At 40.0% G+C, this 27,357-nt stretch overlaps 2 protein-coding genes across 3 annotated transcripts; one reads left to right on the top strand and one right to left on the bottom strand.

Annotated features, from left to right (window-relative positions):
• Positions 1-23,357: 23,357 nt before the first annotated feature.
• On the top strand, positions 23,358-24,770 carry LOC107813323 (14.7 kDa heat shock protein). Its single transcript, XM_016638575.2, has 2 exons — positions 23,358-23,655; positions 24,192-24,770. Exons 1-2 carry the CDS (start codon positions 23,487-23,489, stop codon positions 24,527-24,529), a joined length of 507 nt encoding a protein of 168 aa, XP_016494061.1. The 5' UTR covers positions 23,358-23,486; the 3' UTR covers positions 24,530-24,770.
• Positions 24,771-25,535: 765 nt separating this feature from the next.
• On the bottom strand, positions 25,536-26,641 carry LOC107813324 (uncharacterized). Of its 2 annotated transcripts, none has more exons than XM_016638578.2 (3): positions 26,487-26,641; positions 26,246-26,321; positions 25,536-25,833 (listed from the first exon to the last, which is right to left on the bottom strand). In XM_016638578.2, exons 1-3 carry the CDS (start codon positions 26,541-26,543, stop codon positions 25,643-25,645), a joined length of 324 nt encoding a protein of 107 aa, XP_016494064.1. In that variant the 5' UTR covers positions 26,544-26,641; the 3' UTR covers positions 25,536-25,642. The 2 variants fall into 2 exon arrangements, with proteins under 2 accessions (XP_016494064.1, XP_016494063.1); XM_016638577.2 differs by having other exon boundaries at positions 26,246-26,327; positions 26,487-26,634.
• Positions 26,642-27,357: the final 716 nt, after the last annotated feature.

The raw sequence follows: 27,357 nt of genomic DNA, 5'->3' as shown, positions 1-27,357 counted from the left end.
CTAGCACGGTCGCTCAACTGTTATATTTGGCTTGATTATCTGATTTTATACAAGTATGAACTTATGTGCAAATTCTAACTTTTAACCGCTTTATTATTATTGTTTTTACAAGAATGTGAACATCGCTTAAAACACGTCTTTGGACTGCGTCACATGAAATGCACCCACAATCCGGAACGCATTTTGTTTGATGTTTTGAGATTTGGATTTGGGTCGCATGAAATGCACACCCGAGCTTAAGAAAGTAAATTATTAAACACGCGCCTAAAGAGACTATCGCGTTATTATTTTGCGGAGGCCGTGAAATTCGCTAAACGACCCTCCTGAATTCTAAGTAATTTTAAACAAGTATTTACTGAGGGCCCCGCAATTTGTGTTGTTATTCGGCGAGGCTCATCTCATTCTTATTTTTTTAAAAGGAATTTGCAACGTCATGGAAATGCATCTCATACCACGTCACAGTCAATGTACCCGTGATTAAAGACACATTTCGATTTCGTTGAGATTTGGATTTGGGTCACATAAATGTGCACCCGAGTTTAAGGAGATAACATTATTAAAGGCGCGCCTAAAGCAACTAGCGAATTATTATTTTGGGTGGGGCCGTGAAATTTACTAAACGGCCCATCCCGGAATCTAAGTATTTAATACATATATTTTGCGAGGGCTCCACAATCTATACATTTTTTATTTTTGGCGAAGCTTGTCCCGTTTTTTTTTTATTTTATTATTATTTTTATTTTTTTATATTTTTAAAAGGATGCCATTTTTACGCCTTTAACAATGCTAAACCTTACGGCTTTTTCACAACTACAATCTCATAACTTGTCAAGATTTGATAAAAGAAGTTAAGCGAATGAGTGTTTCGGGCGTAGCAACAACAGGTACTAATACTAATTTTGTCCAAATAAACTAAGACAATAATAACATAACACATTGAACGTAAATAATAACAATACTAATCTTGGGACTACTAATACAACTAAATCAAATGATATCAAGTAAACAATAATAACATAACACAAAAATGAACTAAAATGCATACGGTGAAACATAAGCAGAAAATTATCATATCAATCGATATATTGCAACTTCGAACATTGAACGTAAAATTTCTTTATCTAATACAGTGAGGCCTACTAACCTGAACAGACAGAAACGAATAGAACCAGGGACCAAACCTCTACATCGACTTCAACGGACGGACTCGACGCGCCGGACCTCGACGAACAAAGACGACCTCAACGGACTGCACGACAACAGTGAAAGAACAACGATAACATCAGCTGAAGCAGTGGTGGTCGCGTTTGGACGGTGGGGTTGCGGGCAGTGGTTGACAGGCCTGTTTGGTGGTGGTTTTTGTTGGTTCCACAGGTGGTTTTTAGGCGATGGGGGAGGTGACAGACTGGTGGTTTTCGGACGTGAGGCTGGTGAAGCTGGGACGGGCAGCGTTGGTGGTCGACGACCGGACTGGGACGACGAACAGCTGAGGTCGTCGGGGTGCAGCGATGGAGGGAGTTTAGTGGCCGTCCATGGTGGTTTTGGGCAGTGACGTTTGGGTGCGACGGAGGGGAGGTGGTTATGGTCGTTTGAACCGTTGACGGAGGTGGAGGGAGCTGGTGGTGATTGGTCGACGCTGGGGAAGGTGACGAAGGGGGCTGTTTGGACGGTGTCGGAGGTGAAGGTGGGATGGAGGGAGCTGGTGTTTGGACGTGGGGATGGGTAGCAGGGTCGACGGAGTTGGGAGGAGACGGGGTAGGGTTTTTTGGACTGGTTTTTTGAAGAAGACGGAGGAACAGTGGTCGTTTGGGCAGCTGGGAGGTTGTCGATGGTTTGGGGTCTGTTTGGTGGTGACGGGGAGATGAACGGAAGGCTGTGTGGTTGTTGACGGAGGGAGCTGCTAGGGCTTCTTCTTCTTCTTCTTGCTGAAGAAGAAGATTCAACAGTAGACGTTCCCCCCTCTCCAAAATTCAAAAGTCCCCCTTTTCAAATGTTAGTCCGTGTATTTGACATGGATTTGCCCAGAAAACTGAGCCCACGCGTGGTGGGGTTCAAGGCATATGTTCCCCACGCGTGGTGGGGTTCCCCATGTGTCCTGGACACGGTTTATTATGGGCTAGGTCCGAAATTAGGCCTAAAACCGGGTAGTTTGAACCCGAATATTATTCTTTTGCCCGGACCCGAGAAATAGGAACACGTTGCTTAACTAGTCCTATGTAAGCAAAATAACTACCAAAAATAAGACTAGTATTTAAACAAAACTATATCTTTTTTTTAAATATTTTTTCAAGATTTAAAATAGCTACAAAATAAAACTATTTTTTGTAATTTTCGTTTTTAAATATTAAGATAAAATATGAGGTAATATTTTCGTATTTTTCAAAGTTAAAAATGACTATAGAATATTAATAAAAGTATTTTTTTTTGTAATTTTCGTTTTTTTAATAAAGACAAAAATAAAAGTAATATTTTTTTTGTATTTTTCCAAAATTAAAACGACTACAAAACATTAATAGAATTATATTTTTTGTAATTTTCGAATTTATATAAAGTACCAAAATAAAGTGCAATTTTTATATTTTTCAAGTTTATGAGAGATACATAAACTAAAATTTATATATATATTTTTTGAAATTTTTCTTTTTGCAACGAAATAAAGTAAAAATAGTTAAAATAGCTATACTAGACCCAGTTTCACATATTCACGCTAAAAATGTGAAAATTCTCGGGGAGAGTAAAAAATCACGTGCTTACAAGGAGTCCCTCTCCTTATCAATTATGCAATCTTTTCAGTCAGGAGATATTAGATATAACAAGTTAAGCTTATCTTCTTCACATGCATCCTTTATGCTTGAATCTGCCCGTGTCTATATACACTGTAGATAGTCCTGGTTCATGCTTGAACTCCTTTTGTCAATCTTCAAAGCCAACTTCACATGGCCCAACAAGTTCCCCCTTTTTCGATGATGACAAACTCTATGTTTTTCATAAATGTAGGCCCTGTTTTAACTCAGCTCAACATCAACACAAAGTTAGAATATTTTACCTTTTTAAAGTCATTAATCATCAAGGACCAGGTTTATTAGGTTATAACCATCATAGTCCAAAGTAAAAGCACAACATAATTTCTCATTTTGGCATCATCGAAAAATTGCATAATCATATTAGATAACCAGATTTCAACAGAAATTACTCATGGCCACTGTGGCTACTTCAAATACAATCATGGATTTAAGCATCATTTATCAATCTAAGGATATTAGCCATCTAAGAAATATCAACAAACAATTAGAGCAAAAAGCAGTGAATTTATTGATTGATAAGATCCTATCACAAAGTATAAAAAGAAACAAAAACACTAGATCATGAGCAAAAGAAACAAAAATAATCCCAAACTAGATCAGTGGTTGATCTATACTATGTTCGGAGCCTTAAGGCTGGGAAGGACCAGGTTTTTGGTTTTGGCTTGGAACAGTTTCAGCATATCCTGGAGAATGTCATCATTCTTCTCCTTCTCTTTTGCCAACTCAGCATCTCTCTCAGTCTCCACTTCTGCCAACCTCTTCTTTAGCCTATCAATCTCAGCATCATTAGCCCCACTTTCTTGTACCAAAGCTCGTACTTTGCTGTTCACTGATACCTTTTTGGATGAACCATGTTCTTTGGGAGTGGTTTGGACTTTATAGTCACAAACAGTTAGAGTGTTTGCCCCAAAATAATCCTTGCTTGTACCAACTTCCCATTTCTTGATGGGTACCTTGAAGTGTACAAGTACAAAGTACAACCGTGAGAATAAAACCATAGGGTATGGCATGAGTTTTGGTGCCATTCAGAACCCTATCAAGAAACTGGATGATAAATCCAGACCAATTGATTTGCCTCCCACTGTCTAAACATTCCATAAAGACCAGGTCCATGAATGTGGCAATGTGCCTCCTTTCCTGCCTAGGTAGCACAACTTTGTTCACAAATTCAAACAACACTTTGTAGGGTGGTTTCATCTCACTTTTGTAAATAGCCTTGGGCTCAAGCTCCTTTTCATTGTCATCAAACTTCCTAGTAATGGCAAGGGCAGTAGGGAGATTCTCTAGACTTGGTCATTTGAGCTTCTTATAATCATTGTACCCTTCAGCAGGTACACCTCAGATCTCTCCCAATTCTTTATCATCAAATCTCACTGTCACCCCCTTGACCACACTGGTGACCCTACCATCTTTGATCTCACTTCTCCAGCAACATTAACATCCATTCCTCCTCCAAATCCCTGAGGAGTCTACCTTTCAGGATGGTTCTCTTTCCAAACTTAACCATCTTGTCCTTATCAACATCAGATTCTTTTTCTTCTTCTCCACTCCATTCTTTTTCCTCCACTATTTTCACTTTTCTTGATTTGAATGCAAACCCGGTTCTTTTAGCCAGAGTAGACGGCTCAGTATACTTTGTCTTTGAAACAGACTTCTTTGTAGAAGTCTTGACTTTTTTAGCCTTTGGAGTCACAACCTCCACTTCTTCTGTCTCATCTTCATCTCAAAAAACCAGGTCAATCTCATCAATTGTAACTGCCTCAACAGGATCAACCACCTTTTTCTTTCCCTTAGCAACAACTTTCTTCTTTCTTTCTTCTAAGGCTTTTTCCAGCCCAGCCTCACTTTGCTTCTTTTGGCTCCTTGTTGCTCTTACTCTTGTAGGAAAAGTCTCTACAGGGATAGACGAAGTAGCCTTCCTTTTCTTGTTCGCCCTAGCAGTACCAGGAACTTTCACTCCTAAACTTCTTTTCCTTTTAGGATTGTAACTGTCAGATACCTTTCTTAGTAAGTCTGTGCGGGTTTCTTGCTCAGATGAAACAGGTTCTTGAGCATCCTTCCCTAATTGAACTAACCCCTCAGTAGCTTCTCCAGATCCACTTCCTCCTGTTTCTCACTCTCTTCTTCTCTAGCAGATTCCTCACTCCAAACTACCATAGCACCTGATTCAGCCACTCCTTTTCCCATTCCCCTCACAGCACTTCGTGCACCCTCTCTCTCTCTCTCTCTCTCTCTCTCTCTCTCTCTCTCTCTTTCTTTTATTTTTTTATTTTTACCACCAACCTTTCCAGACTCAGTAGTTTCAACACCTTCCACAGGTCCTACCAGAACAAACCTAAGCTCCAAATTTGTAGCAACCTCAAAAATAATTTCAAGAGTAACTTTAGGGCCAGGCGTTACCTTCTCTGTCTCGGAAGAAATAGTTTCTTCCCCCTCAGTAGCAGACTTGAATGACTCATCAGATTTCTGGGATTCTTCGTCCCGACTCGCTTTCAGTTTTTCATTTATTTTCTTGATTTGCTCTCCACTAGCGACAACCTTGTGAGCAATCATTTTTACCCCTCATTTATTAGAGATGGAAGTGGTTTAAAGTGTAGTAGATGGTATGGGTCAGGTTTCCTTGGGTGGTGATGAGGGATTCTCAGAGGGGTTAGCCATTTCTGTGCTTAAGTATAAGAAAAAATGAGATTGATTGTGTTTGGAAGATGAGAGAAGATGGAGAGTATTTTGACAGTTTGAAAACTTTGAAGTGAAGAAACACTAGGACTAATCAATTTAAGAAGAGGGTATTTAATTGGGTAACGACAACCTTTCAGAAGTCTAATCAAACCGAAATTTAGTTTGAAAAAGACGTTGAAGAGTGTCCCTAGAATCTAGGCACTTAATGCGGTTTTGGACTCCTTTTGAACGAAACTGGTTCATTTTTATAGTGGATAAGTTCAAAGGGGTTTGGGATTAAATGGTACTTTCCTCCTAATCATGGTCCAAATATAATTATTCCAAAATATGCAGAGTGGAGAATACGTACCAAGTAATCTTGATGAACCAGGTTCTTCACTGAGAATTCTCTTGTGTAAGTCTGAATTTTTCAAAGAAAATAGAGATAATATCATTAGAGATTAATGATTCACTTTAGCACATGGTGCAAGAGTATACTGATGAAAGTATGAGACTGAGCAAAATCTAATCTAATTAGGTAAAAATAATTCACAATTTTCTAACCAATTTTTGAGTTAGAACTGGTTCTTTTTAGGTGATCGTAATCATTCTTAATTCTAACTTGTTCCTTTCAAAGTGATCTCTACTTAGAGCGTTTGTGAAGATGTCAGCTATTTGCTTGTCAGTAGCACAAAATTCCACAGTGATCAAACCTTTCTCATAGCTTTCCCTTGCCTAACATCTATGTGCTTAGTTCTCTAATGATGAATCGGGTTCTTGGTCATACTAATTGCACTAATGTTATCACAGAATATAGGGATACAACCTACATCAATTCCAAAATCCATTAATTATTATTTGATCCAAAACAATTGAGCACAACATGAGGCAACAACAACATACTCAGCTTCAGCAGTAGATAAGACCACAGAAATTTACTTTTTGGTAGCCCAAGACACAAGACATGAGCCAAGAAAGTGTGACATACCTGAGGTGCTCTTTCTATCCACAAGAAAACCTGCATAATCAGCATTAACATATCCCACTAAGTTGAAATTACTACCTTTTGGATACCATAGAAAAAGGTCAGTTGTGCCTTTCAAGTATCTCAAGATTCTCTTGAGAGCAGTCAAGTGAGACTCCATTGGATGTGCCTGAAATTGAGCACAAAGACCTACACTGAATACAATGTCAGGTCTGCTGGCAGTGAGATATAATAAAGAACAATTCATTCCCCTATACAACTTCTGATTAACAGATGAACCAGGTTCATATATACCCAATTTTGTGGTTGTTGCCATAGGAGTATCAATTTCTTTGAAATCTTCCATTTTAAACCTTTTAAGCAACTCTTTCACATATTTCTGCTTATGGATCATAGTTCTATTTGAGTTGTTTAATTTGCAAGCCTAAAAAGAAATTAAGCTCACTCATCATACTCATTTCAAATTCATTCCCCATTAGTTTAGCAAATTCTTTACTTAACTTATTAGTAGCTGCTCCAAAGGTTATATCATCAGCATATGAACTACCAAGAGATCTTTACCTTTTTCTTTAAGAAAAAAATATTGTTAATTTTTACCTCTCTTGTAGTCATGCTCAAGCAAGAATTTTGATAGTCTTTCATACCATGCTCTTGGAGCATGCTTAAGCCCATAAAGTGCCTTGTCAAGTTTGTACACATGATCAAGACATCCCTTGTTTTCAAAGCCTGGAGGTTGCTTGACAAACACTTCTTCCTTTAATAGCCATTGAGGAAGGCACTCTTGATATCCATCCGATGGAGAGTGAATTCCATATAAGCAGCAAAGGATATAAGGAGTCTAATTGCTTCCAATCTTGCAACTGGAGCAAAGGTCTCATCATAGTCTATGCCCTCCTCTTGACTATACCCTTGAACTACCAATCTTGCCTTGTTCTTTGTAACTGTTCCATCTTCATCAAGTTTATTTCTGAAGACCCATTTTGTACCAATTATTGATCTATCTTTGGGTCTTGGTACTAGATGCCAAACTTGACTTCTCTCAAATTGGTTGAATTCATCTAGCATTGCATTCACCGAGTCTCCATCCTGCAAAGCCTCAACAACATTTTAGATTCAATAAGAAATAAAAAGCATCAAAATCACAAAGATTCTTCAAAGAAGATCTGGTTTTGGTTTCAAAGGTTGGATCAGTAATTATGTTCTCAATGGTATGAGAACTTTGGTACTTGTAAGTTTTCACAACCAACTGGTTTCCCCTAGATATTCCTTCAATATTCCCTCAAGGTTTGAGGATCAGTTCTTCTTTGTTCAATTTCCCCTGTCAGGTTGCCCTGGGTAGAAGAACATGTTCCATCACCTGTTCCTTCCTCTAGTGCAGCTTCAGTCTGGGCTGTGGTTTTATTTGAATTTCTTACCAGCCCAATTTCTTCATCTTTATGTTCCTACCTATTAGAAAGAATGTTAGTTTCATCAAAAACCACATGTACACTTTCTTCTACACACATAGTTCTTTTGTTATAGATCATATAAGCTTTACTATGTGAAGAATATCCCAAGAATACTCCCTCATCACTTCTGGGATCGAACTTACCTAGGTGGTCTTTACTATTATTGTGCACAAAGCACTTGCATCCAAATGTCCTAAGATGAGATATATTAGGCTTTCTCCCTTTAAGTAACTAATAGAGATTCTTCTCAACAAGAGGTCTAGTCATGCACCTATTTATGATGTAACATACAGTGTTCACATCTTCTGCCCAGAAACTATGGGGCAGTTTACTAGAAAGAAGCATAGTCTTAGCCATTTCTTCCAAAGTCCTATTCTTTCTTTCAACTACTTCGTTTTGTTGTGGAGTCCTAGGAGCAGAAAAAATATGATCTATGCCATGCTCATCACAGAATTCAGCAAATTTAGCATTTTCAAATTTAATACCATGATCAGACCTAATTGATGCAAGTTGATTACCTAGTTTGTGAGTTTTTCTAACAAAAGAAGTGGACATGTCAAATAATTCACCTTTGGATGTTAGTAAACCTAGAGTAATCATCAACAAGCACTATAACATATCTCTTACCACCTCTGCTCGATGTTCTCATCGGTCCACAAAGATCCATATGGACCAGTTCCATCGTTTTGGTGGTACTTACCATTTTCTTGCTTTTAAAAGAGGATCTTACATGCTTCCCCTTTGCACAAGCCTCACAAACTTTATCTTTCTTGAACTTAATGTTAGACAGTCTTATCACCAAGTCCTTGGAGACTAGTTTGTTGAGTTGACTTAGACTAGCGTGTCCAAGTTTTTGTGCTAAAGGAGGGGATCATCATCCAACATACTTAAACAAGTGAGCTCAGTATCTGAGAGTGTGGGCAGATCTACATTATATTTGTTGTTCACTATTTTTCCGTGCAAAACTATATTTTCAGTGATAAGATTAATCACAAAGCATTTTGTAGAGGTAAATGCAACCATGTTACCTATATCACACTGTCACGACCCATTTCCATTATAGGTCATGATGGCGCCCAACACCATTGTCAGGCAAGCCAACACGAAAATATAAATAAGTGTTCACTTTACTTTACCAAAACAAGTATTACAATTTCTAAACTTGAAGTTAAAACAAGTGATAATCAGTAATGTACCCAAAATAATTATATAGTTTCCAAAAGAATAGTCTACTAATGTGTGTGCCAAGACCTGGTGTCACAAGTTATGGGCAACTAATAGAATATACAAAAGAATAAATCTATCCACTGTCCGAAATAGAATAGACAGCCAGAAATAAAGAGAGTCCATCAAGCTGCAGAACGGCGTGGGAAGGGAGCATCTCACCGTGGAAGTCTCGGACTATAATTAAGGATGCGCACCAGACTGATAGCCAGATGTACCTGCCTTAGATCCTGTACAATTAAGTACAGAAGCATAGTATGAGTACATAAACAATATGTACCCAGTAAGTATCCCGTCTAATCTCGAAGAAGTAGAGACGAGAGGTCGATTTGATACTTACTAGGATCAAATAATATAATAAAGTGTTATGCTAAGCATGGAAGTCACAAGTAATTAACAGTTTGTAGCAAGAAATAATAAGTCATATCCCTAATAATATCACAGTTAGCCATTTACATTTCAAAACATTTAACAAAGCAAGTCATGAATAAGATTTCACATAGATATCATGCGCACATTATGCCGAGATCAACGACCTGATCCAATAGAAAAGAAACTATGCACTGCCAAATGGTCGAATGGCGCGAACCATAGATGTATCTATTTCTACCGAGGCGATCGGCCCGATCTGCAAATATCAATTATCATCAGGAAAACACATGAAGGCGCATTTATATTCAAATAAATTCATACAAGTGTTCAACAAGTACATACGTTCACTTATGTTCATTTCCAATTCTCTAGCATATCGTAAGTGATCACCTTAGCAAGAAAATATATAAGGATTCGCAAATATGGCATGATACGGGTCCTAAACTACTCGGACAATTAACATAATAGTAGCTACGCACAGACTCTCGCCACCTAGTGAGTACGTAGCCCCCGCATTTAGTGGCAAATTATTTAATTAATACACCTATGGGGACAATTTCCTCTTACATGGTTAGAAAGGAGACTTACCTCGCTCCAAAGCATACTTCCAATACCAAGAACGTGCTCAAACTCTTAATTTGGAGCCGAACGATCCAAAACTAATTAAACGAGGTAGGAACTAGTCAATACAAGCTCACAAGATTGCATTCTAACAATTAAAGCAATTTTCCAACCTTAAACACAAGTTTCCTAAAATCCGACCCCAGGCCCACATGCCCGGATTTCCGAAATTTTCTGAAGAAAGTTGTTCTTTATAACCTAAGGATCAATAATATATGATTTCTAATTCATTTCATAATAAATTTCGTGTTTAAATCTAACTTTTATCAAAACCTAGGGTTTGCCCTAACCCCATGATTTTACTTTAATCTTTGTGTGTTAATCTACCCAAGACTCAAGTATTAAACTAGAAATATGTAAGATAAACTTACCTCAAGATGCTAGGCGAATGTCCTCTCTCAAGAGCTCCAAAATCGCCCAATGGGTGAGTGAAAAATGGCCAAAATGGCTTAGAGCCCGCATTAAATGAAGCTCACTGCTTCAGTGATTTCTGCATCTGCGGTCCCGCTTCTGCAAGAGGAAGGCCGCATTTGCGGAATTGGCCAAGCGAGTTGGGATCGCTTTTGCAGTCTTGAAGCCGCTTCTGCGACTTTGACTTGGCCTGCCTTGGCCGCATCTGCGAGAGGACGACCGTTTCTGTAGTCTCGCACCTGCGGCTGATCAACCGCAGGTGCGGTTATAATAGCAACCTAAAGCTTCAGCTCTTCCCAAATTTTCCAACTTCACTCGAGCCTGGTCCGATTGACGTTCGGGGTTCCCGGGCCCCGCCCGAACATACCGACAAGTCTAAAATCATGAAATGGACTCGCTCGAACCTTTGATACGCCCGAAACAACGTTAAATATAAAAATCACCCCCTAAAACCAATTGAATCAAACTTATAAACTTCAAGTTCTTCAATTCACTTCTAACGTGCCAAAACGTGCTTATACTATTCGGATTAACACCAAAATTTGTGGGCAAGTCTTAAATGTTATATTGGACTTGTACCGGGCTTCGGAACCAACATACGGGCCCGATACCAACATGATCAATCATTAGTTAATTTCTTTAAATCCTTAGAATTTTCAGTTTAACAATTTCTAACAAAGATTCACTACTCGGGCTAGGGAACTCGAAATTCGATTTCGGGTATACGACCAGGTCCCATATTTTCATACGGACTCTCCAGTACCGTCAAAACACGAATCCGGGTCCGTTCGCTAAAAATGTTGATCAAAGTCAAACTTAGTCTTTTAAGAAAATCTTGAGGAATCAAATGAGCCTATTTCAGCCCAAACTCTTCCAAATCCCAAACCAACCATCCTCGCAGGTCATAAATTAGTTAAAGCAAGCGCGGGAAGTTTTATTTAAGGGGACGAGGTTCTAAGAAGCAAAATGACCAGTCGAATCTTTACATTATCCACCTCTTAAACAAATTTTCGTCTTCGAACGGATATAGAAAATTACCTGAGGTGCCGAATAAATGTGGATATCTACTCTGCATGTCCTCCTCGGATTCCCAGGTCGCCTCCTCGACTGGTTGGCCCCTCCACTGGACCTTCACCGTTGAAATTCTCTTGGATCTTAACTGGTGATCCTGTCTATCAACAATAGTAGATGGCTCCTCCTCATAACCCAAGCTCTCATCCAGCTAAATAGTACTGAAGTCTAACACATGGGACAAGTCGGCATGATACCTCCAAAGCATGGACACGTGGAAAACTGGATGAACTCCCGATAAGCTGGGGGTAAAGCAAGCTCGTAAGCAACCTCCCCAACTCGCCTCAACACCTCAAACAGGCCACTGAACCTTAGGCTCAACTTTCCCTTCTTCCCGAACCTCACAATACCTTTCATTGGTGAGACTTTCAAGAGGACCTTCTCGCCAACCATGAAAGATACATCACGCGCCTTCTGATCCGCGTAACTCTTCTGCCTAGACTGAGCTGTGCGAAGTCTTTCCTGAATCAACTTCAACTTATCTAGGGCATCTTTCACCAAGTCTGTGTCGTACAACTTAGCCTCTCCAGGCTCATACCACCCGATATGATAACGACATCGCCGCCCATATAGAGCCTCAAATGGATCCATCTCGATGCTGGATTGGTAGCTGTTGTTGTAAGCAAACTTTGCCAAAGGCAAAAACTAATCCCACTATCCTCCAAAGTCAATCACACATGCTCTAAGCATGTCTTCCAAAATCTGACATGTCCACACTGACTGCCCCTCGGTCTGAGGATGAAATGTTGTGCTAAGCTCTATATGGGTCCCCAACTCACTCTAAATGGCTCTCCAGAAATGGGAAGTGAACTGAGGGCCCCTATCTGATATGATGGAAACAGGCACATTGTGCAACCTGACTATCTCCCGAATGTAAATCTGAGCCAATCTCTCTGAAGTGTAAGTAGTCACAACCGGAATAAAGTGTGCCGACTTGGTCAACCTGTCAACAATGACCCACACTGCATCAAACTTTCGCAAAGTCCGAGGCAACCCAACTACAAAGTCCATAGTAATGCGCTCCCACTTCCACTCTGGTATAGGCATCTGCTAAAGTAGGTCACCCAGCCTCTGGTGCTTATACTTAATCTGCTGGCAATTCAAACACCTAGCCACATACTCTACTATGTCTTTCTTCATCCTCCGCCACCAATAATGATGCCTCAAGTCACGATACATCTTCGTCGCACCCAGATGAATGGAATACTGTGAACTATGCGCCTCCTCTAGTATTCTCTCCCTCAGACCATTAACATTAGGAACACATAGGCGACCCTGGAGTTGCAAAACACCATCCTCGCCAATAGAAACCTCCTTGGCACTACCCTGAAGCACTACCTCTCTGAGAACCGCCAAATGTGGATCATCGAACTGCCGGGCCTTGATCTGCCCCAATAATGAAGACTGATCAACAACACACGCAAGAACTCAGCTGGGCTCTGAAATATCCAACCTCAAAAGTCTGTTAGCTAATGACTAAATGTCCAAAGCTAGTGGCCTCTCCTCTGCTGGAATGAATGCCAAGCTACCCATACTCTCTGTTTTTCTGCTTAAGGCATCCGCGACCACATTTGCCTTGCCCAGATGATAAAGAATGGTAATGTCATAATCCTTCAGTAACTCAAGCTATCTACGCTGCCTCAAATTGAGATCCCTCTACTTGAACAAATGTTGTAAGCTACGATGATCAGTATAAACCTCACATGACACCCCATACAGATAATGCCTCCATATCTTAAGATCATGAACAATCACGACCAACTCCAAATCGTACACAGGATAATTCTTCTCATGAATCTTCAGCTGACGCGACGCATATGCAATAACTCGCCCCTCCTAAATCAATACACATCCCAATCCAACGCGCGAAACATTGCAATATACCATATACATCCCTAAACCGGAAGGCAACACAAGAACTAGTGTTGTAGTCAAAGCTGTCTTGAGCTTCTGAAAGCTCGCCTTACAATCATCGAACCAATGGAAAGGAGAACCCTTCTAGGTCAATCTAGTCAGAGGTGATGCAATAGATGAAAAGCCCTGCACGAATTGTCTGTAATAGCCTGCTAACCCCAGGAAACTCCTGATCTTGGTCACTGAAGTAGGACGTGGCCAACTCTGAACTGCCTCAATCTTCTTGGGGTCCACCTTAATACCCTCCCCTGACATAACATGCCCCAAGAATGCCACTAACTCTAGCCAAAACTCACATTTGGAGAACTTAGCATATAGTTTTTGCTCTCACAAGGTCTGAAGCACTACTCTCAAATGTTGCTCGTGCTCCCCCAGGCTACGTGAGTATATCAAGATGTCGTCAATGAAGACGATGACAAAGGAATCAATATAAGGTCTGAACACCCTGTTAACCAAATCCATAAATGCTGCTGGGGCACTAGTCAAGCCAAAGGACATCACCAAAACTCATAATGGCCATATCTAGTCCGGAATGCAGTCTTCAAAACATTCGAGTCCCGAATCTTCAACTGATGATACCCCGACCTCAAGTCGATCTTAGATAACGCCCTAGCACCCTGCAACTGGTCAAGAAAATCATCGATACGAGGCAACGGATACTTGTTCTTGATGGTGACTTTGTTCAACTGGCGGTAATCAATGCACATCCGCATAGTCCCATCCTTCTTCTTCACAAATAGCACTGGTGCACCCCAGGTGATACACTGGGTCTAACAAACCCCTTTCCTAACAACTTTTCTAGTTGCTCCTTTAACACCTTCAACTTTTTCGGAGCCATACGGTACAATGGGATAGATATAGGCTAGGTGTTTGGATCCAAATCAGTACAGAAATCAATATCACGATCTGGGGGCATGCCAGGAAGATCAAAAGGAAAAACATCGGCGAACTCCCGGACTACTGGAACTGAATCAATCGTCGAAGACTCTACGGTGGTGTCCCGAACATAAGCTAGATAAGCCAAACACCCCTTCTCGACCATATGCCGAGCCTTCAGGAAAGAGATAACCCGACTAGATGTATCAACTGTGGAACCCTTCCACTCCAACCTTGGCAACCCTGACATTGCTAATGTAACAGTCTTGGCATGGTAATCTAGGACGGCGTGACATGGATGTAACCAATCCATGCCCATGATGATCTCAAAGTCGATCATATCAAGCAACAGCAGATCCGCTCTAGTCTTGAAACCACAGAATGTGACCACACAGGACCGGTAGATCTGAACCACAACCACTGAATCGCCCACAGGAGTGGACACATGAACATGAGTGCCCAAAAGCTCAGGAGAAGTAACCAGGAAACGAGCAAACAGAGACGATACATATGAATAGGTAGACCCTGGATCAAATAATACTGAAGCATCTCTACTGCAGACAGAAATAATACATGTGATGACGGCATTTGAGGCCAATGCATCTGGCTTAGCCGGAAGGGCATAGAATCTGGCGGGAGCGCCGGCTGGCTAGCCTCCACCTAACTGAGCAGTAGTTGGCTGACTTCTTCCTGTCTGGCCTCCACCTTTAGGATGGCCTCTACTAGGCTGCCCCCACCTCTAGACGGCTGGGCAACCGGTGCTGAAATCATGGGCTGCTGACCCTGCTATACTGCCTTGCCCCAAAGCCTGGGGCAGTATCACCTCATATGACCAAGGTCTTCGCACTCAAAACAACCATATAGTGCGGCGACATACTACCTTAATGGCCTATAGACCTACTAGAAGAAGCTTGGATAGCCGGTGAACGGTATGAACTCTCCGGCATAGTACTGAAATAGGAACCAGAAGAACCCTAGGGACCTGAATACCTACTGGAGGAACCCTGAATAGCTGGCGGGCATAAGAAATCTCTGACATGGCGCTGAAATAGGGGGGCGCTGGAGCACCCCGAGTAGGTGGTGCTGATGAATATGGGGGTCTGCTGGGCTGACCCCTCCCAAACTGACCTCTACCCATAGCCGGGGCACCTCTGAACTCTTCGGAGAATCTAGCCCTCTTATCCTACTGCATCTGCACTCTACCCCTCAGACGGTAGCCCTCAATCCTCCAAGCAATCTCCATTACTAGCTGATAAGGAGTCCCCATCTCCACCTCTCGGGCCATGTTGGCCCTAATGCCAGAATGCAACCCTACAACAAACCTCCGCACCCTCTCTGCATTAGTATGAAGTATCATCAATGCATGGTGGGGATAACTCAGAAAACCTCGCTTCATAGTCAGTCACGGACATCTGACCCTGCTCCAACTGCTTAAACTGATATCGAAGCTCTTCCCTCTCAGAGGGTAGAATATACCTGTCCAAGAATAACTGTGTGAACTGATCCCAAGTGATGGGAGGAGAACCTGCTAGCTTGCCAAGAACATAGGACTACCACCATCTACGGGCCTTGACCTTTAGCTGAAAAGTAGTGAAGTCAACCCCATGCGACTCCAATATCCTCATATTGTGCAGTCTATCCATGCACCTATCAATGAAATCCTGCGCATCCTCATGACTCTCACCCCCAAAGATAGGAGGGTGAAGTCTAGTCCATCTATCCAATAACTTTTGCGGGTCACCATCTGTAGCTGGTCTGGGCTCGGGCACCACTGTAGCAACTGGCTGAGCCCCATCTGTGGGTAGTGCACCCGGAGTTTGGTACACTACAGCTACATGACCAAGAGCCTGAGAAGTAGGGGTCTGTGCTCTCCTTCTACCTGTGAAGTAGCTGGATCCGCTGAAAATAAACCAGCCTGAGTCATGGTGTCCATGAACCGCAGCATATGGCCCATGACCTCCTGGAAACCCGGTGCTGTCATAAAGTCCGTCGGGGTAGGCTCAGCTGTGGTCACCTCGCCATGATCCTCAATGATAGGATCTCCCGCAGGATTTGCTGGTGGTGCTACTGGGATAGCTCTGGGATGCCCTCTTCTCCTACCTCGGGCCGGTGCCCTCCCCCGGCCTCTGCCTCGGCCTCTAGCAACATGGGGATCAGCTCTTCCCAGGTCTGGAACATCAGTCGTGCGTGTCTTCACCGTCTGTGAGAGAATAGAAGAGGGAAATTTAGTATACCAACCACTACACGATAGGAAATGAATAAAGAGTAGTTTTCCTAACACTCTATGGCCTCTCGAAGATAAATACAGACGTCTTTGTACCGATCCACAAGACTCTATTAGGTTTGCCTATGACTTGTGAGACCTACGTGAACCTAGTGCTCTGATACCATGTTGTCACGGCCCATTTCCATTATAGGTCATAATGGCGTCCAACACCATTGTCAGGTAAGCCAACGTGGAAATATAAATAAGTGTTCACTTTACTTTACCATAACAAGTACTACAATTTCTAAACTTGAAGTTAAAACAAGTGATAATCAGTAATGTACCCAAAATAATTATACAGTTTCCAAAAGAATATTCTACTAATATGTGTGCCAAGACCTAGTGTCACAAGTTGTGGGCAACTAGTAGAATATACAAAAGAATAAATCTATCCTGCTGTCCGAAATAGAATATACAGCCAGAAATAAAGAGAGACTCAATCAAGCTGCAGAACGATGCGGGAAGGGAGCAACTCACCGTGGAAGTCTCGGACTATGATCAGGGATGCGCACCAGACTGATAGCCAGATGTACCTGCCTCAGATCATGTACAATTAAGTACAGGAGCGTAGTATGAGTACATAAACAATATATACCCAGTAAGTATCCCGTCTAATCTTGAAGAAGTAGAGACGAGAGGTCGACTTGATACTTACTAAGGTCAAATAATATTATAAAGTGTTATGCTAAGCATGGAAGTCACAAGTAATTAACAACTTGTAGCAAGAAGTAATAAGTCATGTCCCTAATAATATCACAGTTAGCTAATTACATTTCAAAACATTTAACAAAGCAAGTCATGAATAAGATTTCACATAGATATCATGTGCACATTATGCAGAGGTCGACGGCCCGATCCAACAGAAATGACGTTGGGCACTGCCAGAGGGTCGAATGGCGCGAACCATAGATGCATCTATTTCTACCGAGGCGATCGGCCTGATCCACAAATATCAATTATCATCAGGAAAACACATGAAGGTGCATTTATATTCAAATAAATTCATACGAGTGTTCAACAAGTACATATGTTCACTTATATTCATTTCCAATTCTCTAGCATATCCTAAGTGATCACATTAGCAAGAAAAAATATAAACATTCGAAAATATGGCATGATACGGGTCCTAAACTACCCGTACAATTAATATAATAGTAGCTACGCACGGACTCTCGTCACCTAATGCGTATGTAGCCCCCGCATTTAGTGGCAAATTATTCAATTATTACACATATGGGGACAATTCCCTCTTACAAGGTTAGAAAAAAGACTTACCTTGCTAAAACGTACTTCCAATATCAAGAATGTGCTCAAACTCCCACTTTGGAGCCGAACGATCCAAAACTAATTAAACGAGGTAGGAACTAGTCAATACAAGCTCACAAGATCGCATTCTAACTATTAAAGCAATTTCCCAACCTTAAACATAAGTTCCCTAAAATCCGACCCCGGGCCCACGGGCCCGGATTCAGAAATTTTTCGAAGAAAGTTGCTCTTTATAACCTAAGGATCAATAATATATGATTTCTAATTCATTTCATAACAAAGTTCGTGGTTAAATCTAACTTTTATCAAAATCTTAGGTTTTGCCCTAACCCCATGATTTTACCTTAATCTTTGTGTGTTAATCTACCCAAGACTCAAGTAATAAACTAGAAATAGGTAGGATAAACTTACCCCAAGATGCTAGGCGAAAGTCCTCTCTCAAGAGCTCCAAAATCGCCCAATGGATGAGTGAAAAATGGCCAAAATGGCTTAGAGCCCGTATTAAATGAAGCTCACTGCTTCAGTGATTTTTGCATATGTGGTCAGGGGACCGCATCTGCAGTCCCACTTCTGCGAGAGGAAGGCCGCATCTGCGGAATTGGCCAAGCGATCTGGGACCGCTTTCGCGGTCTTGAAGCCGCTTCTGCGGCTTTGGCTTGGCCTACCTTGGGCGCATCTGCGAGAGGATGATCGCTTCTACGGTCTCGTACCTACAGCTGACCAACCGCAGGTGTGGTTATGATAGCAACCTGAAGCTTCAACTCTTCCCAAATTTTCCAACTTCACTCGAGCCTCGTCCGATTGACGCTTGGGGTTTCCGGGCCCCGCCCGAACATACCGATAAGTCTAAAATCATAAAACGGACTCGCTCGAGCCTTCGGTATTCCCGAAACAACGCTAAATCTAAGAATCACCCCCTAAAACCAGTTGAATCAAACTTATGAACTTCAAGTTCTTCAATTCACTTCTAACGTGCCGAAACGTACTTATACTACTCGGATTGACACCAAATTTTGCGGACAAGTCTTAAATGTTATATTTGAATTGTACCGGACTCCGGAACCGACATACAGGCCCGATACCAATATGATCAATCATTAGTTAATTTCTTTAAATCCTTAGAATTTTCAGTTTAACAATTTCTAACAAAAATTCACTACTCGGGCTAGGGACCTCGGAATTCAATTCCGAGCATACGCCTAGGTCCCATTTTTCCTACGGACCCTCCGAGACCGTCAAAACATGAATTCGGATCCGTTTACTAAAAATGTTGACCAAAGTCAAACTTAGCCTTTTAAGAAAATCATAAGGAATCAAATGAGTCTATTTCAACACAAACTCTTCCAAATCCCGAACCAACCATCCCCACAGGTCGTAAATTAGTTAAAGCAAGCGCGGAAAGTTTTATTTAGGGGGACGGGGTTCTAAGAAGCAAAACGACCAGTTGGGTCGTTACACACACAATTGTGATACATTTATTAGACTGTACTTCAGTCCATCAATCAGGTAGACATTCTCAATAATTAAAGTGAGAGTCAGTCTTACCTACCTTGCCAACCCTAATGATCTCACATTTCTTCTCATTTTCAAAGGAGACATTACTTCTTTTAAGTTCCTTAAGTGAAAGAAACTGGTTCTTGCTTCCTATAATATGCTTTGAGCAACCACTATCCATGTACCATATTTGGCTGCTCCCCTTGACTTGGACCTACAAAAAGAAATCAGGGGTTAGTCTTAGGAACCCAAACTAGTTTGGGTCCCTTTCTATAAGCAAAAAGATGAATCAAATTCTTTTTAGCCCAACTTGGCAGCCTATTTTTCCCTTGAACAAATTCTTTGTTCTTTTGACTTGTCTTTTCTTTTGCAGTGCATTCAAATTTATAGTGACCAGTTTTACCACAGTATGTGCAATTTTTTTTCTCGAAAGTGTGAGGTACTTGCTTTTGAGATCCTACTTAGGTGCAGGGTTCCTAAAGCCAAGTCCTCTTTTGCTACTACTATGGTGTTCTTGTAGCTATGAAAGTGCATCGGAGGACCTGTTCCACTTACAGGTTCTGTCTAGCTCATGCTTGACCTTGCTCAGATCCTCCTTTAGAATCATTATCAACTCATCTCTTTTGTACAACTCATCTTCTATTTTTCCTACATTTTCTTCTAAAGTGAGTTGTGTGTGATCAACTGTCATTTTACCGGTTCCTAATTTTAATTTTAGATTTTCAGATCTAAGCTCTAGGATAGTAGTGTCAAGTTCATGAACCTAGTTCTTCAACATAACATTTTCACTTTCAGTTTCACTAGCCCTAAGTTTCAGGTATTTGCACTTAGCTTTTAAAACTATACACTCTTTTGACAGTTGTTTCTTTTCATTGTTTACATCCTCAGATTCATCAATTAGCTCTAGGAGCAACTCAGATAACCTTTCCTTAGATAAAAAATTTAATCTTGTCTTTAAGATGAGAAACATTTACCTCAGCTTCTTCATCAGATTCTTCAATAGTCATAAGTGCTCGTTCATCATCATCATCACCATCTGAGCTTTCATCCCCCAAGAAGCGACCATAGCCTTTGTTGATTCTTTGTTGTTGCTTTTCTTGGGTTGAACCTATTCCTTCTTCTTGTTCCTTCGTTCAACTCTTTCTTTCTTCCACTCAATTTCTCACAGAGGACAGTTCTTGATATGGTGATCAGTCTTTCTACACTTGTAGCAGCCATCGTTAGTTTGTTTCTCATGAGCTTTTGATTTGCTGTAGCTACTACTTCTTGAAAAACCCTTTCCTATCCTTAGATACTTCTTGAAATCTTTGGTGATCATGGTCATTTCATCATTTTCCAGATCAGAACCTTCAGTGATTGTGAGAGCTAAACTTCCTTCCTTCTTAGGTACATCCATCTTCATGGACTGTGTCCTAAGTTCATAGGCAGTAAGATTTCCAATCAATTCATCCAGTGGGAGAGTGGCAATATTCTTTGATTCCAGGATGCTAGTGATTTTGCTCTCCCAAGTGATAGGTAAGACTCTAGTCAATATCTTTTCGACCTTTTCTTCTTCAGGAATAATCCTTCCAAGAGATTTCAGCTTATTTGTCAGTGTAGTGAACCTTGTGTACATCTCTTGAATGGTTTCTCCTTCCTTCATAGCAAAACTCTCATATTGAGAGTACAGTAGAGTTCCTCTAGATCTCTTCACCTGAGGTGTTCCTTCATGTGTGTCCCATATTTTCTTAGCAGTTGTACAACCTTAGATCTGTTGTACTCATCTGGACAAGTCCACAAACAAACCATTTCTTGGCTTTAGCATTCTTCTCCCACTTCCTCAAGCCTTCAGCGGTGCAATCAGCTCTTGTCTTAGGCACATCTACTCCTTCAATATTTTTCTTCAAGGTAGCCAATGGACTATTAGTGACAATGTCTTATAGCTCGTGGTCCTCTCCTATAATGTGATCTCTCATCATATTTTTCCACCAAGAGTAGTACTGACCATTAAAGAGTGGTGGCCTAGCAGTGGATTGCTCTTCCTAGTTTTCAGGTGGTGCACTCATGTTGATCTTCTCCTAAGGTGTAAGCCTTTTCAAGGATAATCCACTCTGATATCAATTGATGTTTTATACTTCAATATCACACAAGAGGGAGTGATTTGTGTGGTGTCCAAGTTTTCGCGTATTCAGGTTATAGAAGGACCTAGTTCTTCTATGTATTCCTTATACTACTATTACAAAAATAATAAATGCGGAAAGTAAAGAACATAAGTATTTTTACGTGGAAAACACTCGGCTCAAAAGGTGAAAAAACCACGACCTACTACTCAGTAGGATTTTTTCCAATTACTTCACTAAATCACTTAGCCAGAACAACATTTACAAAACTCTTTGTAAACCTAAGAATTACCTCTAATCCCATTGTGGCAACCAGCCTCTAACTGTTGCGACAACTTCAAGTTAACTCTAACTTGAATACTCAGAATACCAAATACAATTGCTTCTAGATAAAGTTGAAAGGTACAATTTGAAAACAGTTACTACAACTGAACTAGAATAAAAGATAGACACTTGGAACTGGTTCTTCTATCTGGTTCATGTAGCTTCAAGTTCGCACACTTGAATCACACAAGAATTGCTTGCAAAATGCCTTGCTATTTTGCTCTCAACTCACGTTTAACTTCAGCTTTTGTGTGTACCTGTAAAGTGAGAACATCCTGCAATTTATAGAGTTAGTGGAATAGGAAATAACTAGAGCTCCAATGTTATACTCTTCCTTGATGGAAGAGTTCTAGTTAACCTCAACTTCTAACTCTTTCCTTATCTTGTATAGTGTTTTCTTTGAGTAAGGAGTCCGTCTCCTTATCAATTATGCAATCTTTTCGATCAGGAGATATCAGATATAACAAGTTAAACTTATCTCCTCCACTTGCATCCCTTATGCATGAATCTGCCTGTGTCTGTGTACACTATAAATGGATATGGTTAATGCTAGAGTTCATTTGTCAATCTTTAAAACCAACTTTACTTGGGCCAAACTACCACTCAATTCTTACATTGGTGGCTCGTTCTTTAAATTAGTTAGAAAATTATCACTGAAGATCGAATTTCTGCACCTTCAAAATTATAAAGTAGCCGTCCTACCAATAAACTACCACTCAATTCTCAAATTGGTGATTCTTTTCTTTCTACAAATATTTTGTAAATTACAATTATGATCTCCTTTTTGTTTTTTGGGGGAGGGGAAGAAGGGTACAATTGTTTGTTTGACTATATGCCTCTATGTAAAATGTCTCAAAATTACACAAATAGCCCTTAACGTGGATGATCTTGAGTTTTTATCCTTGCTTGCCTCATGAGTAAAACGTCAAATTTAATAAGTGTTGTCCCTTACTAATCTCATGGGCAATGCTTTTAACTTTTTATCTTGAAGTTCTACCCATGAGGCAAGTAATGGTCAAAAATTAAAGACCATCCCAAAAAGTATCATATTCTGCAATTTTTTCCTTAGTTATGATACAAATGCTAATGCCTAAAGATATCAAGTAGCCACTTTTAAGCTCGTTGTTTAAATATACTCATAGTTTACAATGTATTTAAAGATTAGCCAATTCGCTCGAATTTCAGGACAAGACGTCCTAAAGTTTAAACCTCAAATCCAAACTCTAAGACATCGTGTCCTAAAGTTCAAAAATTGTGTCTAGAAGTTCGAATCTTATGTCCTAAATTTTAAATTATTAGTTCAAGAATTCAGGACCCTTAGTTCTAAATTTCAAATTAACAGCTCGAAAGTTCAAGACACCATGTCCTGAATTCCAAATTTTGGATACTTAGTCATGAAGTTTGGATGAATTAGTTAATCTTTAAATATTTTGTAAATTATGAATATATTTTAAACACCGGACTCAAAAATGGCTAGTGGTGCACTTCGGCTTGTTCCTTAACGAAGCTAAATAGGACTGAACTTAGCGGCCTAGGCAAAAACCAAATCCAACCAAGTACATTTAATTACCAAAAACCCCCATCTAAAACCCTTAATTGATTGAGAAAAAACACAAATCAAACTTTCATCAATCGGAAATTATAACTTCTCCAATGGCTCTAAGCCTGAGAAAAGCAGCCGGAGCCTCTACACTGTTCAAATACCTAAGCCCCAAATCCCATTTAACCACCGCCACACCTTCGATCACACGCCTTTTTTCCTCTACTACCACCTCAGATTCAGATTCCACGAGCAAGGAGCAAAGCAACTCTCCAGAGCCAAGTAATTGATTCACCTGTTTAGCCCTTTTCTTATTTACCGTTTTATATTATGCGATATTTGCACATTTACATTCGGTAAATATTTTAGGTTTAATTAGTTGTTTGTTGACACATTAAATTACGCCCACTCTTTTTAGTTTAGTAAGAGATTGATAATAGTATAGAAGTTAGTGTTAGATTTAGGTAATATTGCTAATTTTTTTAATTAAAGTGGAACCGAAAAAAAAAACCAAAAATGTAGCCTAGTGCTTCGGTCGAGTGGTAAGAGCACAAGACGCGATGCATGGTTAGGTGCAAGTCAAGAGTTCGAATCCCATTCCAGATAAAAACCTGATATTTAAGTGGAAAAGGGTGGATGGAAAGCTATTGCCACCGGCCTTAGGGATTTCTCAGTTATTAAAAAAAAAAATAGCTGCACATAATTCATGTAGTCAATCCTAATTAGTTTGGGATTGAGCCGCAATAGTTGTTGTTGTTTAACCATTTATTTACTCCTATCAAAGTTGTGTTTTTCGATTTCCTCGATATTATTTGCAGTTATGGTAAAGGGTGCTCCGCAAGATATCAAAATGGAGAATCCATTTCAGTCAGCTGGACCTCCGAACGTGCTAGAAGTGGATAATGTGAAGGATGGTATACTTGTGAGAGTAGCAATGCCTGGTGTTAGTGAAGATGGGATTAAGGTGTGGTTAGAGAACAACACAGTTTACTTTACTGGGAAAGGAGAAATTGAGCTGGAAACTGAGAAATCAGGGAGGAAATATGGAGGAAGTCTTGAGTTTAAGACTGATTGTTGTAAAGCTGAGAAGGTTGAAGCACAAATCAAAGATGGTATTCTTAGAATGTTAGTTAAAGGTGAGATGGGAGAAGATTGATAGCTTTGAGTTTCTACTTTTTGTTTTCTTTTTCTGTTGATGTAATGCTTAGACATGATTTATAAAAGATTTATAGGATTTGGGAAATATTTGCTCAAATGTCAATGCTAGATGATGGTTGTTAGAATTTCTAATTATTAGGAGTGGTATTGCTAATATTTGGAGAAAAATGATACTTCTTGCTGTGTATACCTTGAATCGTAGTACTAACAGATTTTAAATTTTGTCTGTTGTTCATTGATTTCTTCTTCCCTTTTCTTCCTTTCCACCTTTTCTTGAGCCGAGGGTCGGTCGGAAATAGCCTTTCTACCTTTCTAGGTAGGGGTAAAGTCTGCGTACACACTATCCTCCCCAGACCCCACTTATGAGATTATACTGGGTATGTGTTGTTGTTTATCGATTAGTACTTCTGTTAAGCGAACAACATTTGATGAATACTTAGAGAGCCAATGAGCCTTGACATAATTGATAAAGTTGCTGTCATCACGGGTACGAGCCGTTAAAACAGCCTCTTGCAAAAATGCAAAAGGTTGCTTGGAATAGACCCTTGTGGTCCGGCCCTTCCTCAGACCCCTCACATAGCGTGAACTTAATGCACCAGGCTGCCATATCTTTTTAAAGAGCCAATGCTTAAAAATTGCTACAAGTTCAACCCATATGAAATTCTGATATTTGCTAACTCTTTAATTTAATGGACGAATTAAAGGACAAATTTTTCCTGCATAGATGAGTTTATGTTGATGGCTTCTATTCCATGGAGATGAACTATCAATAAAGATCCAGTACTAGATTAAATCTTCTTTTAGAACTTGAGCAGCACTGCCTTTCTCCATATTTGTTAACAGAAGTGTTTTATTTAGTTAACTGTTGAACTGATTCATGTTTTTCTTATCTGGTATAGTCTTTTTTGTTCTTTTTTTCCTTTTGCTAGTCAATTAGCAAGGAAACACACCTGCTTTAGGAGATCGCTTAACTGCAATAGCCAATAAAGATAGGGGACAGAATATAAAGAAACTGGTTTTTTATACATGAAAACAAAAGGAGAAAATCATAGTATACAAATGGAAACACAAGATTCCCAACAAATAAACACTTAAAAGAATATGTATTCGATTAATCAACTATCTTTTTTGTAGTGATCCAACGGAAGCTCAGTAAACTAAAAAAGAACGCGAAAATCCTGCTATGGTTCTCGTTGATCATATGGCTCTTTACTCCACCATGTTTTTCCTGGTGATGATTTCTAACATCTCCTCTAACAATCACTTGCTTTCTCCCAACATCTATTGTATACTCCCTCAACCCTGCCAAGTTTGGTCACAAAAGTTGAAATTCAAGACTTTATGCACATTCGTAATTGTAATTTCTTTAAGGAAAATGTCATCCTAACCAAACACCAGAAAATTACTTCCTCGTTGAAAACACTTTCGATGGAGAGTATTTTTTCAATGGAAAGTGACTTCCTCATACCTAACACTGCAGCCCGGTGCACTAAGCTTCCGCTATGCGCGGGATTCGGGGAAGAACCGGACCACAAGGGTTTATTATACACAGTCTTACCCAGTATTTCTGCAAGAGGCTATTTTCACGGCTCGAACCCGTGACCTCTTGGTCATATGACAACAACTTTACCAGTTACGCCACGGCTCCCCTTGCCCATCATGCGTAACACTGTGCCAAAAAAATTACTATTACGGGAAGTGTACTCTTTCTCACCTGTTATCTTTGAGATGACTTGAGATATTCTGTGTCTGCAATGTGTGCATCCCAAATTTGCATTCACCACCACCACCTGAAACTAATATCACCAACCCTCATAAGAAACTAAACAAGTTGAAACACCATTAATTGATGTTGCAAAAAAGAGAAGTCCTCATCATATATTATTCTGAAAACATGACTTTTCCTTGCTAAAACACCAAGAAAATGAAAGGAAAAGTCATAATTAAGAACCTACCGAAGGAAGCTTAAGCTTAGCGACCTTTAACAGAGTCTGCTTTTGACTTTGATCCATGCTGTTGCTCCTGAGCTTTTCCTCTGATAATTGTGATGAATGATTTAAAGGAAGAGAGTTGTTAGCCTAATGGGCTAATTGTATTACACAGCCTGGTCAACATATATATATTAATACCTTCTAACTTATCCTAACTAATCACTTTCAACACATCCTAACTAATCACTTTTCAACACATACTCTAATACATCCAAAGTATAACAAAATAGAACAATTATTTAATATAATCCCTCCTTTGTATTCTAAATTATAAGGTTATGATAAATGCATTCAAAACTGGCAGATTGAGAGTAATGAGGACTAGTTGGGTAAGAATTTGGCATGTTATGGCCACCAATAACGAACTTTCCCCTTTTTACCTGAAGGTGGCCTTCACGTTCCCATCAAATACTTGTATTCAAATGCTAATAATACTAGGTGCTGACATTCAGACAAAGATAGAGATTTGTTTATTTTCTCTGTATGGGAACTGCCATAATTTATTTAGTCCGGGAGACAGGTTAACAGCTACAAGTAAGAGATTATAATATATGAAAGGGATACCTAATTACTCTTTGAGAAACAGTATTACTCGCCAACTAACCAAATCATGATTAGCAGCAGGCTCCCTTGGCCCCTATCTCAACGTCCAATACGCAGAACATATGTATTCTCCAAATTATATGACACATTGACCACAAATCAGTTTTAGCCTTCTCCTAGGACATTGGTAGAAGCTTCCACTCCTGTATAGCATGTTCTTCATCAGAAGAAAAGAAAAAAAGTCATTTCTCTAACACAAAACTGGATGAAATTATCTTTCAATTTTCCTTAA

The sequence above is a fragment of the Nicotiana tabacum genome, chromosome 1 (assembly GCF_000715075.1).
Source record: "Nicotiana tabacum cultivar K326 chromosome 1, ASM71507v2, whole genome shotgun sequence".
Lineage (NCBI taxonomy): Eukaryota > Viridiplantae > Streptophyta > Magnoliopsida > Solanales > Solanaceae > Nicotiana > Nicotiana tabacum.
This window is presented reverse-complemented; position numbering and strand designations above follow the sequence as displayed.

Coding starts and splice junctions, on each gene's coding strand:
- LOC107813323 (XM_016638575.2), top strand. CDS start 23,487: ATGGCTCTAAGCCTGAGAAAAGCAGCCGGAGCCTCTACACTGTTCAAA. Junction 23,656..24,191: donor AAGCAACTCTCCAGAGCCAA/GTAATTGATTCA, acceptor TATTATTTGCAG/TTATGGTAAAGGGTGCTCCG.
- LOC107813324 (XM_016638577.2), bottom strand. CDS start 26,543: ATGGATCAAAGTCAAAAGCAGACTCTGTTAAAGGTCGCTAAGCTTAAG. Junction 26,328..26,486: donor CTAAGCTTAAGCTTCCTTCG/GTAGGTTCTTAA, acceptor TGGTGATATTAG/TTTCAGGTGGTGGTGGTGAA. Junction 25,834..26,245: donor AGTCATCTCAAAGATAACAG/GTGAGAAAGAGT, acceptor CAAACTTGGCAG/GGTTGAGGGAGTATACAATA.